The following is a 19,318-nucleotide window of genomic DNA, read 5'->3' on the forward strand; positions in this document are numbered from 1 at the left end:
AGGTTATAACCTTAAATTTCTTTGTATTTATTACAGAAGTAAGAGTAACAAACAAGGATTTATGACTAAATTTAGAACTAAACTTGAAATCACCACTAAATAAATATTTACACGCTTACATTTATTGCAATTTTATGGAGTTGGTTATACTACTCCACAATATCCCAAATAATTTGTTACGAAATAAGTTATAAAAGAAAAAATTGTATTTGCTCTTAAATTCCTTCATAATTTTATTTTTCTGCCATTTCTTCGGGATTTAACGGTGCATGAGGGCTGGGAAAGGCCGGAAATTGGAGCACGTGCATTTACTTAGAAAAAGTGATTGCCGCGGGAGGTGTTGTTAGTTGCTGCAGACTCCGCCAGAGGTCTCTGCTCCGGAAAGTGGGTCAGTAGTGCCATATCGATTTCTCGGCGCTACTACCCTTTCCGGTCTCACTCGACCCTCGGCTGACTTGTAGTACTCGGGTAGTAGCAGCTGTCTATCTATCGACCCCTCATTAAACATCCCTCCTCCCAATTATCAAATAATTATTAATAATAAATAAGTAAATTGTAAATGAAATACCTGTTTTATTAAAAAAAAAAAAAAATAGATCAGTACCCATTTCACAAATGTGCTAGCACCCCCCTCTCTACAAAAAAATTAGTAACAATTAGATCCAATTATTCTTAATTGAAATAATATTAATTGGTTTTGATGTTATTGATTTTTATCACACACAAATAATGTTTTGATTTCTTTTAGTAACATTTTTATTTTTTTAGAGAGCAAAGGCTGTGGATACACTTATTGGTGATCTCAATGGAAAATGTATAAATTGTTCTAGCACTTGAATGCATCTTGACATTCTTACAACCTCCAATACATAAAATTTTTTTTTTTATAATTTAAATATTTTAAATGTATTTCACAAAAATAGATATACCTGTTTGTCAAGTAATTTTAATAAATCCTATTACAGGATCCGAGAAAATCTTAATTAAATTTTTTTTGGCTCTCCCCCAAACTGTTGGAATAATTTCCCTTTAACTCAGTTATAAAAACTGATGGATTCCCATCGGAAGATTCCTCAACTCTTGTTGGCAATGACTCAATACTGTTTATAATGAGATAGAGACTTTCTTTTGTTAATCAGAGACCTATTGCATCTGCATTGTTGGAGAGTATATGTTTGGTAGCATTAGGCGCAAACTATTTTATTATCTTAAAGAGAATATTGTTACTATAAACACACTATTTATATGTAAATGAAGAATTAAAATAGATACACTTATAATTAAGTTTTAATATATTAGTACTAATGTTGAATAAAGATTTATTATTCTCTAATTGAGTATCTCATTTGTGATAAGGTTGTTTTGATTGATTTGGAAAAACCTCTTTCATTTTTGCTCCAAAATTTTATTAAAAACATTTTCTAAGTTTATGTGAATATCAAATTACATTTATTAACTGGGTCATAAAGAAGTTTAAAACTATGAGCCTTACTCTTAATGATTGACCTATACTTAAAGTTCTTACATGCATTCAATTACAATGTTATTCTTAAAAACCATAATTTTTTTATAGGAGGAGGTGGTTGAGGAAGAAGACTGGGACCCGGCAACTACAAGGGAGGAGGAGTTTGAGAAGCATGCAGTGTACTTGGTCTTGGATCAGGCACCTCCACCTGGGGCACCCAATCGAGCTGAGGCATCTTTGCCTCGGAACTTGGTCCTCAGGCCGAGCCAGGCCTTATCTGATGTATGTTTTTTAAGATGAAATTATGGAAAATTGGCCATTAATGGTCATTATTATGGAGTATATAAAATAAATTTTTTTTTTTTTTTAGGTTATGGGAGTTTGGAGTACGAGTTACATCCCAAGAGGTACAAGGTTTGGACCCTTAGTTGGAGAAGTATATGCTAAAAATGAAGTTCCGTCCACTGCTAATCGCAAATACTTCTGGAGGGTAAGTTGATATGGTGTTTCATAGAATTTTTGCACTTTTGGTTAAATATTTCCTGCTTTAAATATTCCTTTGAACTTTGGTATTTATTAAATACAGTTTAAGTAACAAAAAATAATTTAAAAAAAAAAAGAAAATAAGTTTTTCCCAAAAAAACAATCTTCAATTTGTTGTTGACATCTTTGATGTTTATATCGTAACAAGTAATTACCGAAGAATCATGTGGGGGAAATGTTTTTGGGAAAACTATTGGATATTTTCTTTTTTCTGGAACAGGTACAGATCAAGAAGGATGTGGGATTACTGTCAAAGGTAGGAATTTCATCTTCTCATCTGTACTGTCTTTTCTGTTTTTATAGTGACCTAAAAATGTCCTTCCTCTCTTGGATATTACTATCTGTACAATCTAGAGCATGTAACACTCGAAAATTGATTAGAATTTTCCAGTTATTAGATGCTTATTCTTTTTTTTTTTTTTCATAGAAATACATTTTAGTCACAAAGCATGTGAAAATTTAAGATAAGAAGCACTTCTTCACTGTTAACTTCATATAAAGATATAAATTATGTGGTTTACCATGTTGGTGAAACTGACCGAAATCATAAACATGCTAAATAGATTTAAATTTTTTTGATAATTTACTAAATTGAAGAAGCTTAATTGACATTATGATGATAGCTATTTAGCCCATAAAATTCCATTATGTGTTGAAACATATTATCTACTCAAAAATTTTAATCGAAACTAACTACATAGTGACATAGTAATCAAGGCCAGGCTTACAAGTAAATCTTTATTGTTTTGGTTTTCTGCTACTTAAAATTTTTTAAGATAATTTTAACATTTTTTAAGTTCTGACAGATTTTTAACTATAAATAAGATTTTATTTTAGAATTTCTTTCTAGAGTTTTTGTTTTACAGGCACTTGTGATGTAATTATTCGATATGTCTTTACAGGTTTACAAAGAGAACCAACTGTTTTACTACATTGATGGTTATGATGTTTCTAAGTCGAATTGGATGCGTTATGTCAACCCTGCCTATTCTTCTGAATCTCAGAACCTAATAGCTTGCCAGTATAAGGTATATGAATCTCATAACTACTGTTTTATATAAGCTGCTTTAAATAACCCATTTGATGAGTTTTGGTTTTAAATAAATAAATGCTAAAGTTACTAATTATATTCTATTTTCAGATGTCTATTTACTTTTATACTATCAGGCCTATCTTGCCTAATCAAGAGCTTCTTGTTTGGTACTGCCGAGAATTTGCAGAGAGGTTAAATTATCCACTTACAGGAGAACTAATGCTCCAGAGAATACGTAAGCAATCCCAATTAATGAATATTTTTGAAATTATAATAAATTCCAGTCAAAATAAAAATAATGATTTCAAATAATATTGAAACAAATACATATATATATACATATAAATTTTTTTTTTCTTTTTGTAGGTCAGCAAGTTCAGCAGAGTGGATCTCCTGTGAAACCTGAATCAACTAGTGTACCTGAAGTGGTGAGCTCGACTGAAAAGCCAGCTTATAGCGACATCATGAATAATAATTATCAGCGGGGACGGTCTTCTTCCCCAGAACTTTCTGAAGTTAAAGAAGAAGGTGATTATAATTAATTGGCTATGAAATGACCATTTCATGATGTATTTTAAATTTAGATAGTGAAATAAAAAATAAAAGTTTTTAGAAAAGGGACATATAAAATAAAATAACCAATTCTTCTTTCACAGGAGGAGAGAAAGAAGCTGCTGGCTCTGTTAGATCTGATGAAGGTTATCATAGTCATGGTTATCATGATGAGGTTTTGACACCCCCTGGCCACTCTTCTGATAGTGATGATCCAGATAACAATTATGTTCTGGATTTCAGGTATGTGTCTAGGTTATAAAATAGAATGGTTTATTTTCACATTTATCATTATTTTTAATTTTGCTTTCTAACAATAATAATCAATAATTATAGTTATTGAAGCTTGAACCTTAAACTCATTCCCATTGTGATTATTTTTAGCAGCAAGAAAACTGGTGAAGAAGGAATGGACATTACGACGGTTGAGGAAGTGGATACTGTTGTTGTTGGATCAGCACCTGCAACACAGACCTCTGTAGTTGTAGGACCTGGTGTCCCGCTCCCCGTCACTGGAGGCGGGGAAGAATACAGAGACAGGAATGAGTACAGAAAAGTAAAGATTAAAATGTCAAAAGCTTATCCAGCAACTCCAGGTCTGAAAGATGATGTCAAAGATGAAAATAAAGAACCTGCACCACAACCGTCCATTTTAGAAAATATACTATTAAGGAATAAAGAAGAGAAGGAATCACCTCCGAGCAGCCCAACGGAGATGGCTTACAGCTATAAAAAATCAGCAAGATATGGTAATTACTATACAAATATGTTTGAGCTATTTTTTAAAACCACTTTATATCACAGAATAACTTTTAATTTACAACATTAATTAATGACAAAATTACTATTGCAGGAAATGTCCCTGTGAGCCCTGATTCCACAGGAGTTGCTCATTACTCACCTCCACCGAATTACCCTGAATATCCCTATTACAACTACCAACCCCAGAACTACTCTCCACCAAGCAGTTCAGCGTGGTTCGGCCAGAATGGAAATGATGAATTCCCACTTTCACCGACAGGATCTCGGGGGTACAGGTTAGACCTTCTAAATGAATTTCAAGAGATTTGTCATGTTTCTTATTTGACTTTGTTAGAATTTCATTATGACTACTTAATTGAGCATGCAATTAAAAATATCTTTTGAAAACTAAATTTCCGAATAATAGTTAATCATATGTTAAAAAAAAACTTTATTACATAAGAAATGGTGTAGCTGAGTGAGTTAAGCACTTGGCTCATAGTCCTGGGTCTAAGTGTGATTCCAGCTGTGGCTGGAAATTTATTTTTTATTTTATCAGCTGTGAATTAACCTTGGATCCGAAGAATCTTCTAGGGCACACCCAGCCTCTATAAAGAGTGCACTTAATCCTACAATGATCAATGAAAAATACTAGGTAGAGTTAGGTACTGGTCAGATCACTCTCTTGAAGACCTTAGGTCAAGGGAATATACTTATACATCTAATACCAAATATAGTAAAATCCGAGACCATTCAATCGTCAAGCCTGATATAACTTTTATTTTATCATAATTGATGATATAAGTAAACTAAAAAATAAGTTTTTGTTTTGTTTTTCTTTCATAAAAATCTATTAAATCTTTCAGTAGATATACAAAATAAAATAATTAAATAAAAGGTAATGAAACTCTAACAAAATTCAAATCAGAATAGAGTTGCCAAGTATTAAATACTGAAAAATGTTAATAAGTCGAAATGAATGACTAAATAGTGAAAATCTGGTGACAAATCTGGTTGAAAAATAGCAATAGTTATGGTACTGTACAATCTTGATAATCCTAAAAATTTGGAACTGACATGTCAGATTTTCAAATGTTCTAGACTACTGAATTTCAGATTAAAATCAAAATAATGCATGGAAATGCAACTTGTCAGATTACAAAATATTTCAGATTAACATATGTCGGATTAACAATATTGTACTGTATATCACTTGGTAAATGTATCAAATAGTAGATAGAGTTTTCAGATTCACCTGTTATAATGAATAATTTTTTTAGGTCACTTCCTTATCCACTGAAGAAAAAAGATGGAAAAATGCACTATGAGTGCAATGTCTGCTTCAAAACATTTGGCCAGCTCTCTAATCTAAAAGTTCACTTACGCACTCACAGTGGTGAGCGACCTTTCAAGTGCAATGTCTGCACCAAGAGTTTCACCCAGTTGGCTCATTTACAGAAACATCACCTTGTTCATACTGGTAAATTTGTTTTAAATTTTCAAATAATTTAATTTTGTTAGATTTAAGGAATAAAAATCTAGAACATTTATTATTTTTACAATATTTTAATATAAATTAAAATATGTAACACAGATTTTTAATCTGAATATTACAATAGAAGACTGAAAATTTTTATATTTTTAAAAAACTACTAAATTCTATAAAGGATATTTTCCCTTGAAATTTTGATTAAAAATTAATATTATTACTGGTTTCCTATAAAATATCTAATGAATCCAACCAATTTCAGGTGAAAAACCACATCAGTGTGAAATATGTAAGAAAAGGTTTAGTTCAACTTCCAACCTTAAAACCCACCTTCGCCTACATTCGGGCCAGAAGCCGTATGCGTGCGACCTATGTACTGCGAAATTTACTCAGTTTGTTCATCTTAAGCTTCACAAAAGGCTTCACACCAATGAGAGGCCATATACATGCCAAGGATGTTCAAAGAAATACATTTCCGCTTCTGGATTGAGGTTTGTTCTCAACTCTGTTACATATTTTTTTACTTTTGAAACTACTTTTTATTGGACAATAATAGGAAAATATTAAATTTAATAATTAATTGATGAAATTATAATAGGACACATTGGAAGACAACAAGCTGCAGGCCAAACAACATGGAGGAAGAGATAGCGCTCGCAGCAGCTGCTGCTGCGACTTATCCATCCCCATACTACTATGAATACCAGGGGATGGAAGTTGGTGCAGGTTAGTACCTTTTTTCATGAGTATATGACTAACTTTCTTAGTACAGACATCAAAATGAAGTTATGCCCTTTCAAATCATTTATATATTTAATTATGATTTAGCCATTTATCAAAAAAAATTGTCCAATTTAATCATGTATTAAACAAATATTTATTATTAAATATAGTTCATGATTTTATTTAATATGTTTTTTTTTTTTAATTAGGTGAGAAAGAAAACCATGAGGCTGATTCAAGAGAAAGTTTTGACATTGAGCGACCTCAGCAGGAACAGCTAACCCGACCAACAGTCATTGAATCATCACAACCTCATATAATTGAGTGCACTTAGTCTGTTGTTGGTTCATCAGTGAAAAAGCCTTTTCTGTGATAAGACTATTGTATATGTATTTGATAAATTTTTAGGTAGTTTAAGTTAAGGCCCATCAAGCCAGCCTCTTCGCTCAATTTTAAAACAAAAGAAAAAGGCTTGGCTTTCCTTTTTAAGTTTGTCCCTTATTGTGTGTTTGTGAGTGTGTGTGTTTGTGTGTGTGCATTGTGAGTGCTACATGAATATTTGTTCGTGAACTGTATGTATTGCTTTACGTTATGTACCTGTACCATTTTTTTTTTTTGGCTGGAATTGCGAAACTTTTTTGCTTAAAATGCCTGAAAGGCGTTGTAAATAAACTGCTAGAAAGCATTTTTCTGCTTGAACATAGCATCTAAACAATATGTTGATGCAAATGAAGATCTGGCATAACAGAAGATCTAGAAACAAGGCAAGAAGTGGAGAAGAAGTGGCATGATGTTCATTTCTGGTTGTTTTTGAAGCTTATGAATTGTTAATTTTTAATTATATTAATATTTAATAAAACATTATTAAATTGTTTCCTAATTAAGTGTAAACTGTTGGTTTGTAGTGGTTTCAATGCCTCAAAATTAAGCTTAACTTTAAAATTAAACTTTTAAATAAAATTTAATCAACCCCACTCACACACAAGCCTTCTCTACTTCTTGTCACCGAGTCCATCTGCCATTTTTTTTTTGGCAAATATAAATGAATTACTATAGTAATAAGAATCTGTGTTCAAATTAAACTATAATGTAAATGCATTTCTAGGTGTAAAAATACTTTAAAGGACATTAAGATAATGTTTTTAAAATTTATCCCTTAAACCTCTTAAATTTCTACATCTGCTTGTGTAAATATTTTTAACACTCGAGTGTTTATTAACAACGTCTTTTTGATAAGTCTCATACCAAAAAATAAAAAAAAAATATATATATATTGACTCAGAAATATGGATCTCTAGAGAGTATGACTTCATGTAATGCAGCCTCTTTGCCAGTTATTTAAATTTTTGAATTTAATATATAAAAACTTTAAAGTATTTACATATTTAATATTTATAATGATATGTAAGTGCAGCTCTGTGTCGAAAAATTAACTTTTGTATATTGATGTTGATTGTGAATCAATGTTGGGTGTTGTCCAATTGGCCATGGCTAGCTACCACCGTTGCTGGCGATCTCATAATGGAATATTGAAAAAAGCCAACTATATCTCCATGCTTTTTTCATTGTTCTGTATTTCTAAATCTGAGACAAAGTATCAGTATTAGCGTAATCGCAGACTCACAAAATATTGTACCAGTGTTCAATTTAAGATACCAAGTATATTTGAGTTGATTTTATTTTAATATGTATATGTATTCATTACATTAAAATATAGTTTAGTCTCTTGACTTAAGAACAAGTTTCTGAAACGACTGGCTCACAACAATGCCTGAGAGAAACTTAGACTGCGATTTAATATTATTTTATAAAAATATAAAAAGTAAAAAAAAAAATGAGATTATAATTTTAATCTCTTTAAGTGCAAATCCCAGGATGTTTGACTGGTTATTAGTTCTGTCATGTTAATATATACATATATATTTATATAAGAAAAACTTAGCCCTCTATTCCTGTTGTATATTTGTTGTTGATTAGAAATAATTTATTTCATTAGCATTTCTTCTAAAGGGGTGACTGAGTATCTTTCTAAAGTTTCAAAAACAGAAAACAAAAAAAATATTGATCTATTTCAATCCATTATTTAATGTAATATTTATTACTTTTGTTAAATAGAAACGTTTTCCATCAATGTATAGATTTTGTGAATATTGGCATCCTTGACGGGTCGATTTGTATAAAGTATTTATTAGGTAAATATTGTATTTTTGTTATGTACATATGTCCTGGGTGGTATAAATAGAGTTTATTTATCTTAATAGTATGTATTGTATTTAATGGTTGTTTCTATTTAATTTTTTTTTTTTTGTTCACTTTCGACGACTGAGCCATTCTGTATAATTATATTTCTTAATTATAATTATAAAGTTTGGAAAAATAATGTGTTTTTAAAAATTTATATATCTCCTAATGTATCCTTCTTCTTCTTCTTTTACTGGCACAACAGGTGCAATAAGCTGCTCTTGGCCTGCTCAACGGCCGCCAACCATCTTTCTCTATCTTCTGTACGGGTAACTGGGATCCTAAGTTGTCACAAATCCTGCCTCACAGCATCCCTCCATCGGCCCTTCGGCCTACCACGTTGACGCACCCCATCCGGAACATCACTGTACAGTTTATGTGCCACTCTTTCCTCGCTCATCCTCATTACATGGCCAAGCCATTTAAGCCTCTGTATTCTTATGTACGCGGAGATGCTACATTCCTTATAGAGCCCAAAATACCGTTCTCGCATACGGGCCCCAAGATTCTCCTCAGAATTACTCTTTCAAACCTTTCTGGCAGGTTAATGCTTTTATTACTTAGCGTCCAAGTTTCTCCACCATATGTGACGACTGGCTTTATCAATGTTTTGTACATGGTGAACTTGGTGGTACGACTAACAAGTCTGCTTTTAATTAGCCTTACAATGGAGAAATAAGCTCTATTTCCAGCAGCAATTCTGCTTTTAACTTCTTCTTCTTCATCCTGGTTCTCGTTGATAATAGAGCCAAGGTAAGTAAAACTTCTTACTACTTCGAAATTATATGGGCCCATTTCCAGGCGACTCATCCTCTGGTACAGAGGCTTCTTACCCAACTGCATAATCTTGGTTTTTTCCTCATTAATATGCAAGCCCATCCTTTTCGCTTCGACATCCATTGCTTTGAAAGCAGTTCTAATGCTCTGCAGGGATCTACCGATGATGACGATGTCGTCTGCATAGGCCAGAACTTGGGTCATCTTTGTGAATATTGTTCCTTCCTGACTTACTGACTTGTGCTCACCATTGTGCATTTTACTAGTCGGGTGAGTTTACTAAGAAGCCCCAGTTCACGCATAGCCACTATGAGCTCACTCCTTACGATTGTATCATAGGCAGCCCGAAAGTCAATGAATAGCATCCAAGTTGTCTACTGATGTTCCTTCATCTTCTCAGAGATTTGCCTCAGGGCGAAGATTTGATCAATAGTAGACCTATTGGGCCGGAACCCACCTTGACAATCACCCAGTTTCTGTTTGACATACGGAAAGAGCCTATTATACAGGGATACGCAACTCCTAATGTATCCTATCCCAATAAATTCCTTTATTCAAGCATATAATATTGTGAAAAAAGAAGTATCAGAGAAAATATGACTACATAGTAAACCGACTGTATATCACTGCTTTATTTTAATAGTGGTGTAATTAAAAAAAATATATATATAATTTTATTTTGAAGTAAACATATCCTAATCATAGTATTGTAGATGTTTTTTTATCTATATTTGGGACCCTCTTTAAACTGTCTCCAAGTATTTGTACTTGTCATGAAGTTACCGTATTTTTCAGCAACATCTCTGGAATACATCATATACAAAATAAAAAAAAGGAATTTTATTGTCGTGCCAATATCAATTCAATGCAGTGATATTGTTTCAAATTAATAATTTGAGCCCACATTAGGGTTACAAGCCAGTATTCAGGTACAATAAATTCTATATTTTTCAGAACAAGTACTATTATTTTTAGATAAAAATGTTATGGAACACTCACATGGAACCTGCTCAATGCACTATCGGCATCTGAAAGACATTCAGGTCAGTTAACATATATTTTTCGAGAAATAAATCTTAACACTCCCATCTTGGTAAGTACGCAGTGATAACTCTGGTAGCTGCCAGTGGTTGGCAAAAAGGACCACTAGGCCCAATTGCCGGATTGGTTCCCCCCACCGGTCACTGATTTTAATACCAGTAACATAATTTTATATATAAAATTATCTTACTCTATGAATACCGCATGAGTGTATATTTTATCTATAAAAAATAATTCACTGAGACCTCTGAAAGAATGAATTCATAATTTGAACGCCTCTGAACATCAATATTTTCTGGGGACTATATAAGATTCCATCTGATGAGGATGATGGCAGGTTCCTTCTGAGACTCTTTGAAACTCTACCACAATTTCTTTACTTCATCAAAATGTATTTTTTGTTGTTACTTTGACCTTCCACCTTCCTTTCCTGAAACACAGAAGCACTAAGAACTAGTTCCTCTTTCCCTTGTTAATTGATAGATCAAGAGACAGGTGCCCTCTGTTAATATGACTTTCTAGCAATTCCTGGAGATTGATTCCCACCAAGATTCTGGTAATATCAAAAGACTGATGCCCTTTTTCAGTTAGCCCTGTCTATTCTAGCCTATAACTCATTCCTATCTACCTAATAATTCTGGTAAAACCTAAGAATATAGATGAACATGCAGTACAAGGCCTTCTAAGGGATTATATTACCTTCATACACAAAAGCTAAAATAATATCCCATAGCATAAAAAAATTATCAGTTTTCAATTCATTCTCATGTTCAATCTCCAGTACCATCTAAATTTACATAACCATAGTTAAGTAGACTAAATAAAATGTTTCTAATAAACTGGAAGACTATTGATTGACCATGTGTATAGATGAATGGAATATGGTCTGGGTTCGGTAAAAAATAACTTAAATAGTAAATGATTATACTATTTTTATTGAGCCAACGTTGGCTCAATAAAAATAGTATAATCATTTACTATTTGAGTTTTTTTTTTACCGCACCCGGACCATATTCCATTCATCGTTTCTAATAAATGTTTTTTTAATGTGAAAACATAATTTCTGCATTAATTAAAATAATTTCAAATAGCATAAAATGTCATATGCCTGTAGTTCTGGAACGATGTATATACAATAGCTCATTGAGCATTCGTATTTTGAGAAACAACAGTATTTCCATTTCTACAAACGGTTTAGTTTAGTTTTAACTCATTATGCTAATATTTATTTTTAAAAATATGAATGTTTATGTTTAAGTAAAATTTTACATGTTTTCTTTTGTAGAAGTAAGATTTTGGTTAAAAAAAAAAAATGTTCACCTGTCAGGAGTAACTTTACAATAGATTGTCAAGATTGGATATGTTAAACTAGTTAAAAGCCACCTTTATGTAATACCCAATAATCTATACTACGATATACAAATAATCAACAGTATGACTTGCATTAGCACTGGTTATCAATGGTTAGAAACATTTTGAGTTCAACTAGGAGCATTTTAGTCCAATTACAATATTTGTAATGTATATGATGAGAAGATGGTTGAGGGTGCTGTGAGTAAAAAACACAAACAAGTTGAGAGAATTTATTTAATAGGAGAGAACTCATTTCGGCCAGAGTTTCTAGCCTTCATCAGGACTAAGAACAAACAGCAAGATAACAACCAATGAATAAATATATCCGTTACATATATTTTCTTTTATTTATTATTATTTTTTTTTTCTTTTCATAACTTTAATGCTTTAGTTATGATTAAATTAATATATTCATATTTCTTCGTTTCTTTGCATTATATAATTTTAAAATTTTGTTTCCTTGATTATGTTATTCTACTTACATATTTAATTAAACATTTGATTTTTCACTTCTTTCATCACTCTATTTTTACTAATATTCATTCTGTATAATTATTTACTTGTGCCATTCTGTTTATATTTTTTATTTTTAATTTTTTGTATTCATTGGTTGTTATCTTGCTCTTTGTTCTTAGCCTTGATGAAGGCTAGAAACTCTGGCCGAAACGTTTGGACTATTAAATAAGTTCTTTCAACTAGTTTGAGTTTTTTACTAATTGCACCCCCAACCATCTTCTCATTAAATATACTATCTAAGGTCAACTATCTTCTCATCAATATTTATAATGATTGAATCTTCCAAAGATAATAGATAAGAGGCTGTACTTATAATTAATGAATAGATACTTTTAAAAGATAAGAAAGTTAAGTAAACTTGATTAATAGATGACACACTAATTTTGAAAATTCCCTGATGGGAAGTGTTCCTCCTCTTTTGTTCTAAAACCAAATCTATTTTATTTTTATTTATTTTTTTAATTTGCGACTGATTTGTTATAGTCTGTTATCCATGACAATCAGATAAGATCAAGTAATAAAAAAAGTCCAAATGGCCTATAGGGATTGCAAAAGAAAGTTGCCCAGGAAGACCCTATTCCCTTTTTAAGTACTTCCTCAAGGCAAACCCATGCCAATTTGTCAGCTATAACCGATTCCACTCTTCTATTGTATTCTTCCAAATAGTGCTTTCCCATGTGATATCTCAGCCAGATTCTCCTTTTATTGTATACCTCAAATCCTTTAAAAGGTAGAATGAGTCTCACAGAATCTGGAATTCAAGTGTTATTTCCCATCAAAATAAATAACTTATCAAACTTCATTCACCAGTCCCATCATAATTTGTTTGCAACCAACCTAAGAATGAGTTGTTGAACCCCTCCATTTATGTCACCTGTTGCTTTCTACTTCAATTGTATTTCAATTCAGTTCCCAAAATCCATATGAAAACCGCAGTCCATCCAAAAAGCATCTTCTTAGAATTACTGCACCAAACAGATCTATTTTTATATCTGAATGTTTTGTAGTTTTATTTATGTAAAAGTTGATTTATATATATTTTTTCTTTTAACTAATGTATTTTTTTTTAATGGTTTTTCAATTTTTTTCTCAGGCAGCCTTGACTAAATCAGATGAAAAAAAGGCATAACAATAGCAACTAAATTACTTTTTGTACTAAGCAAAAAATATAATATTTAATACTTGGTTATTAAACGTTTAGCATTTATTGACTCTCCTAGGTCTTTAGTTCATAAGTTTTAAACAAATGGTCTGGTCTATTTCATCACAATTTAGATTATTTTTTCTAGCAACAATTGTTTTATTTAATAGATGCTCAGTATGATTAAGTAAGATCTTGAAATTGAAAATGTCAGCCAAAACATTATTCTAAATAAATCAAATCCCTCTCTTCTACAGCAGACAGCTCAGTTTTATTGGAAAATTACAAATATATTTTATTTATCTTAATTTTTATTTGAAGCAGAAAAATTATTTTACATACATACATGTAGGCATCAAAAACTCACATGCAACTCTGATTCATGTTTTCTCTCCAGCATTCATAATAGTTTTACGACACACCTTCTACAATATACCCTACATTCCCTACATTATGTAAAAAGGTCTGAACGCCTGCAACATTTTAATTTTTATAATGCTTTGTAGAAAGATTCAATCTATTTTTATGTGAAATTTTATTACTATAGTTAATAGAAGCACCATATATAATATAATTCAGAAAATAATAGTAATGTTAAATGAAGAACTCACTCTAAAATCATTAGAAATGTGTATTTAACAAAATTCTTTTGAAAACTAACTGAAAAAGTGTCTCTAAGGCTTTTATGTTTGATTTTGGAGGCCCTTAACAGCCATGCTCTGAGTCCCCCTATGCTTCTCGCTGTTGTGGAATTTAGGGAAGAGTTTTATAAATAAAGACAAAGAGAGTGTGTTTTCATAACCAGATGCCACGACAGACTGTTCAAGGCCCAAAAGAACACCAAGCTATCCTAAGCCAGAGCAGTGTTGCTATTTACCGTTTTATTGACAAACCAAAATAATAAAACCTAATTTATATAACACTCACTCAAAATTTAAGGATAAGGCTTTGGGTTAAAAATAATAATACAATGTGAGTTATTACTACATACAGTATTACTACATATAATATAATATGTTATCGTATTTTATTGTTATGATCAGACAAAATATTCCCCTCTCCAATTGGAGGCTTCACTGGGCTGGAGCACTTGCACACCTGCTATTATATTATTCTGTTTATAATATTAAATTATACTATAAACTAAAAACGGTACGATTTTTTAATACTTATTACTGCACCATCGAGTGTCACAGAAATTTGTCTTGTAGCTTAGCAGATGAGTAATAGAAGAATTCTTCTTTGTTCTCTAACAGTACTAAGGAATATTCTTTCAATTCAAGATCATATCATTCTATTCTCTCTCAAGTAATTTTGTAAACTTTGTGAAATTTTATTTTGATTCAATTGGAAGTACTGAAAATTGCAATATCAATTACTAAATCAATGTTTTGTAATTTATTAAAAATATTAGACCCTTGTTTAAAAAACATCATTAACCTGAAATTCATATATGTATATGTATATATATATTCTTTATATCAATATATATATATATATATATTCTTATATCAGATATTAGAAATAATAAATAATTCGAAGGTATGGAGGAAAAGGGACCTTAATTCCTTGGTCTAACTAATACCATAATTTTTTCCAGTCTATAAGAAAAATGGAGTTTTGAAGGGAAAAGGTGTAGATGTATAGAAGGGCTAGAAGGATGACAGGAAGGCTTAGTTTAATAATTTTTACTTGGATTTGGTCTTATCCAATGTTATTGGTTCAGGATTTGGGTATAGAGGCAATTAAGCCATCAGGAGGTAAGTGAAGGAAGTAGAATTGATCTGGGCTAAATAGAGTTTTGTTGTGAATCAGAGTGGGTTTTTATAACAAAAGAACAAAGAGTTTGTGTTGCATTAATGGATGTCACAAGGAAACAGGCCTCAGACAAAGAAAACATAGCCTAGCTCTTGTCCCATGGTCTGAAGGAGTGTTGCCATTAGCAGTGGTGTTTTATTCATAATAACATCAAGAAATTGTTTAGGTAAGAATTAAACTATTATAATAACAAATTAAAATAATAAAATAAATTTTCTACAAGTTTGAGATATAGGAAGGGGAAGTGAGTGGATCTGAGGCTCATTTGGAAGGGTATCTCTGAAAAATGTCTCTAGGTCATCAGATGAGACTGGATAGTAAGAAGATTATTGTGGAGTTAAAGAATTTCCTTCAGATTTTCCACTTAGTCTTATGATCTTGGGTTTGGGTGAGGATACTGTGAAAGTGCTTTGCCTTATCACAACATAATAAATGGAGTATTATCTTTTTGCTCCTTAGTTCTTTTTAATTATTTTATTAATGCGTGTTATAAAAAATAGATATGTTTGACAAGAGGAGTATTAATGTAAAATTTTATAATTTCTATTACTGGAGATAAGTGTGAATCACTGAAATGTTGGCAAGTTTATAACAATGTATTATTTTTTAACTATTAGAAGAAAGAAAGAAAGAAAGTCTAGTTGTCATTATTATTATATTGAATGAACTCTACACAAAATCGCAAATTGTATAAAAAAGAAACAATTACAGAAATTTAGCTGACAGCAGCATGCTATTAAAAAATTCTTTTATTAATTCTCTTCATGTAAAAAGAAACTCTTCATTTTCCTTACCAGTTATAATGTCCATTTTTTTTTTCATTATTTGCATTTCTGATGAGCTGTTTTATAAAATTTAATCGAAACTTTATTCTTGATGTGTTATTGATAATAATTTTAAAATAATTTAAATAAAAAATATTAGTCTTATTAATACTCTCTGGCAGACAATTAAAATCAGTAAGTGTTGTATATAGCTTTTTGTGTGGAGAGGATTCAAATATCAATAGAAATGAAATAAAACAGTGTTCAAAATTTGATAATTTAATAATTATTTTCAGAAAATAAGGTAAAATTAATAAGGAATAATATATCTGATTAAAACGTATAACCAAAAAACTTTTTAATGATATTACTAATGATTTTTTCTGATACTTACTCAATCATCACATAAAAAAAAAAAAAAAATGAATGAAATAGATTTAGCATGAACATTTTATTCGAATACAAAAACTATGTCATGAGTTAAGATCTTTTTTACTCAAAGCAATCCAAAAATCCTATGTTCCATATTGTTAAAATTACTATTTTAATCAAATATGATGATTCAATTTTGGTTTTACATTACAGTAGTTGATTTGGCCTTCAATAATTAATAATGAAACATACAACAAAAGAGGATAATCTATGTCTTGGTTCTCAATAGATATAGACATAATTAAAACTTTTACTGATATTGTTAATGGAACCATCATATATACAGTCGGAGCCAAAAGTATCCGTCCTCCTGTTTTGAATAAGATTAAATAAAAAATATTACTATTACATGCAATGGGCAATTTAGATAAACAAAACCGTTTGATAGTACATACATTTTTTAATAACAATAATATATTGTTGATAGTATATAATTGAATAATAAATAAATTTTTCAAAATAATCAACTAACAACATGAGTTAAAAGTATTCATTCTTATATGTTATTTTTATTATATTAAATTAAGTATAAAACTTTCACTAATACTTAGTTTGGTCCCCTTGGCTCTAAATATACATTGAAGATGCTGTGGCACTGAATCAACTAATTATTGTGTCAATGACAGTGGATCTTTGTTCCATTCTTCGTTATTAAAACATTAAATTATAGAAATTTGAAACAATCCAGTTTCTGACTTGATCCTACAGATATTTTTACAGTTCTTCTACTGGATCAATATAGTCACTATGAGGTGTTGTCATTCATTTCAGTACCCACTGAAGACCCACATCTTAATTCTTCATGCCCTATGTTTGGGGTCTTTTCCTAAACAATTTTTTCTTTTTCCTAATTTTCCAGCTCTATCAGATCATGACAGATTTTAGATTCTCTACAACATTCTTAAATGAATAGTAACTCCTCATATTGATCCTATAGATTGGTAAACTGTAAAAATATTTGAAGGATCAAGTCAGAAAATGCGATGTTTCTAATTTTTATAATTTAAATGTTGTAATATCTGAAGAGTGGGACTAAGTTCCTTTGTCACTGATACAAAAGTTAGTTGATTCAATGCCACAGCATCTTCAATATATACTAAAAGCCTAAGGTGATATCACAAAGTATTAACGAAAGTTTTAACAACAGTTTAATATAATAAAAAAAAAAGTACAAATACTTTTGACTCAAATTGTTGACTGATTATTTCGAATAATTTATTTATTATCCAATTATATGGTTTATATTTTCAAATATACTTCTTTTAATTAAGTAATTGATGAACTATTAAATGGCTGTATGTTTTTAAATTACTTTCTATTATTACTAATAAATATTAGCAATTTTTTTATTTTATTTGATTAAAAACAAATATACAAATACATTCGACTTTGTAGTAAAATAAAGGGGGAAAAATATGCGGAAACTCTTAATAAAATTATAAGGTTCTAGCATTTGTTGATGATTTTATTATTTCAGGACTAGGCGATCAAGTTTGATAGAGGAAGATCTCTATTAATTAAATGAAATATATCTTTTATTCATCCAATTGGTATAATTTTAGTTTTGTATAGTAGATGATATTATGTTTCACATGAGTGGCTATTATGTTCCAGGTGATGCATTGTTTTAGAGTTATTAAAAAATTAATTTCTTAGATTATGAACTGTTTAAAACCCAGACTTATTACACATCTATAGCATTAGAGAAACCACAATTAATAATTTCAACATGACAGGATTTATTTATTAAGAAGAGGAAACATTTGACTTTTCTTATTATTCTGATCAATTTCTTCTACCGTGCTTAAAGAAGTTTCATTTGAAAAAAAAAAAGGAAATGATAGTATTAAACTTTGAACTCAACAACGTCATTGTTTTCCATGAAGACATGTACAATTAAATTTATGATTACAAAAATGAAAATAATTTAAAATTAACTTTTTTTGGAAAAATAAAAAATGATGAAATTAACTTTAATTTATGTACTTATAGACTCTCTGTGCTGAATTGAATGATTTAGTTCATCTAACTTTTAATATATCAAAATTCCATTTCTCTCTTTCTATGAAGACCAGTTCATGTTTGCTAAGACAATAAGGAAAAATAAAGAGCTATTTTTGGTATGTAATAGACATTTTGGCTGTAATATAAATGGAAATTATTCATATTTTCAATAATTTTGGCACTAATATTTTACTTACAACTATTTCATCTTACATGGAAAACCTAACAAACTTTATGTATACTATTTTTAGTTATGAAAATTGAAAAGTAACTACTTAACTTTACTTAAACTACAATAAATTGATATAAACACCACCATGTAAGTAATTACAATTAAAAATTATTTATGTTGGAAATGATGCAGGTATTAATTTCCTTAAATTAATATATTAAAAAAATATATTCAGGAAGTTAACTTTTTACTCAAATTAAATAAATGATCTAAGCCCTTTATTAAACTGAGCATTCAAGCAAAAATATCCAGTCCAGAATCATAAGAGTATAAAATATTTAGAAAGTAAATAGGCTGTAAATTTAACTTAATTTGAAACAAGGAACAGAAAATCAATTGACTACTGAAAATTAATGCAAACCTAATAGTTTTAAAAAAATAATAAATATTAACACTGGAAATCAAAAGGGAAGGAATAGGTAAAGTGGCCATTAAAATAATCCTTATGTCTGT

At 30.3% G+C, this 19,318-nt stretch overlaps 1 protein-coding gene across 9 annotated transcripts in view; it reads left to right on the top strand.

The window, feature by feature from the left end:
• Nucleotides 1–8,926, top strand: part of Blimp-1 (PR domain zinc finger protein 1) — a 99,715-nt gene extending 90,789 nt beyond the window's left edge. For 6 of the 9 annotated variants that reach the window (XM_067052945.1, XM_067052948.1, XM_067052949.1 and 3 more), the window contains 13 exons: nucleotides 1,574–1,747; nucleotides 1,836–1,955; nucleotides 2,229–2,264; nucleotides 2,911–3,036; nucleotides 3,150–3,276; nucleotides 3,408–3,569; nucleotides 3,698–3,836; nucleotides 3,978–4,342; nucleotides 4,447–4,630; nucleotides 5,615–5,814; nucleotides 6,086–6,314; nucleotides 6,422–6,549; nucleotides 6,756–8,926. In XM_067052945.1, the coding sequence (XP_066909046.1) occupies nucleotides 1,574–1,747; nucleotides 1,836–1,955; nucleotides 2,229–2,264; nucleotides 2,911–3,036; nucleotides 3,150–3,276; nucleotides 3,408–3,569; nucleotides 3,698–3,836; nucleotides 3,978–4,342; nucleotides 4,447–4,630; nucleotides 5,615–5,814; nucleotides 6,086–6,314; nucleotides 6,422–6,549; nucleotides 6,756–6,880 (2,115 nt within the window). In that variant the 3' untranslated portion in view covers nucleotides 6,881–8,926. The remainder of the gene's footprint in view (nucleotides 1–1,573; nucleotides 1,748–1,835; nucleotides 1,956–2,228; nucleotides 2,265–2,910; nucleotides 3,037–3,149; nucleotides 3,277–3,407; nucleotides 3,570–3,697; nucleotides 3,837–3,977; nucleotides 4,343–4,446; nucleotides 4,631–5,614; nucleotides 5,815–6,085; nucleotides 6,315–6,421; nucleotides 6,550–6,755) is intronic. The other 3 variants (XM_067052943.1, XM_067052944.1, XM_014418277.3) reach the window with 3 other exon arrangements.
• Nucleotides 8,927–19,318: the final 10,392 nt, after the last annotated feature.

The sequence above is a fragment of the Halyomorpha halys genome, unplaced genomic scaffold (assembly GCF_000696795.3).
Source record: "Halyomorpha halys isolate HHAL.00 unplaced genomic scaffold, Hhal_1.1 Scaffold186.1, whole genome shotgun sequence".
In the NCBI taxonomy this organism is placed as follows: Eukaryota; Metazoa; Arthropoda; class Insecta; order Hemiptera; family Pentatomidae; genus Halyomorpha; species Halyomorpha halys.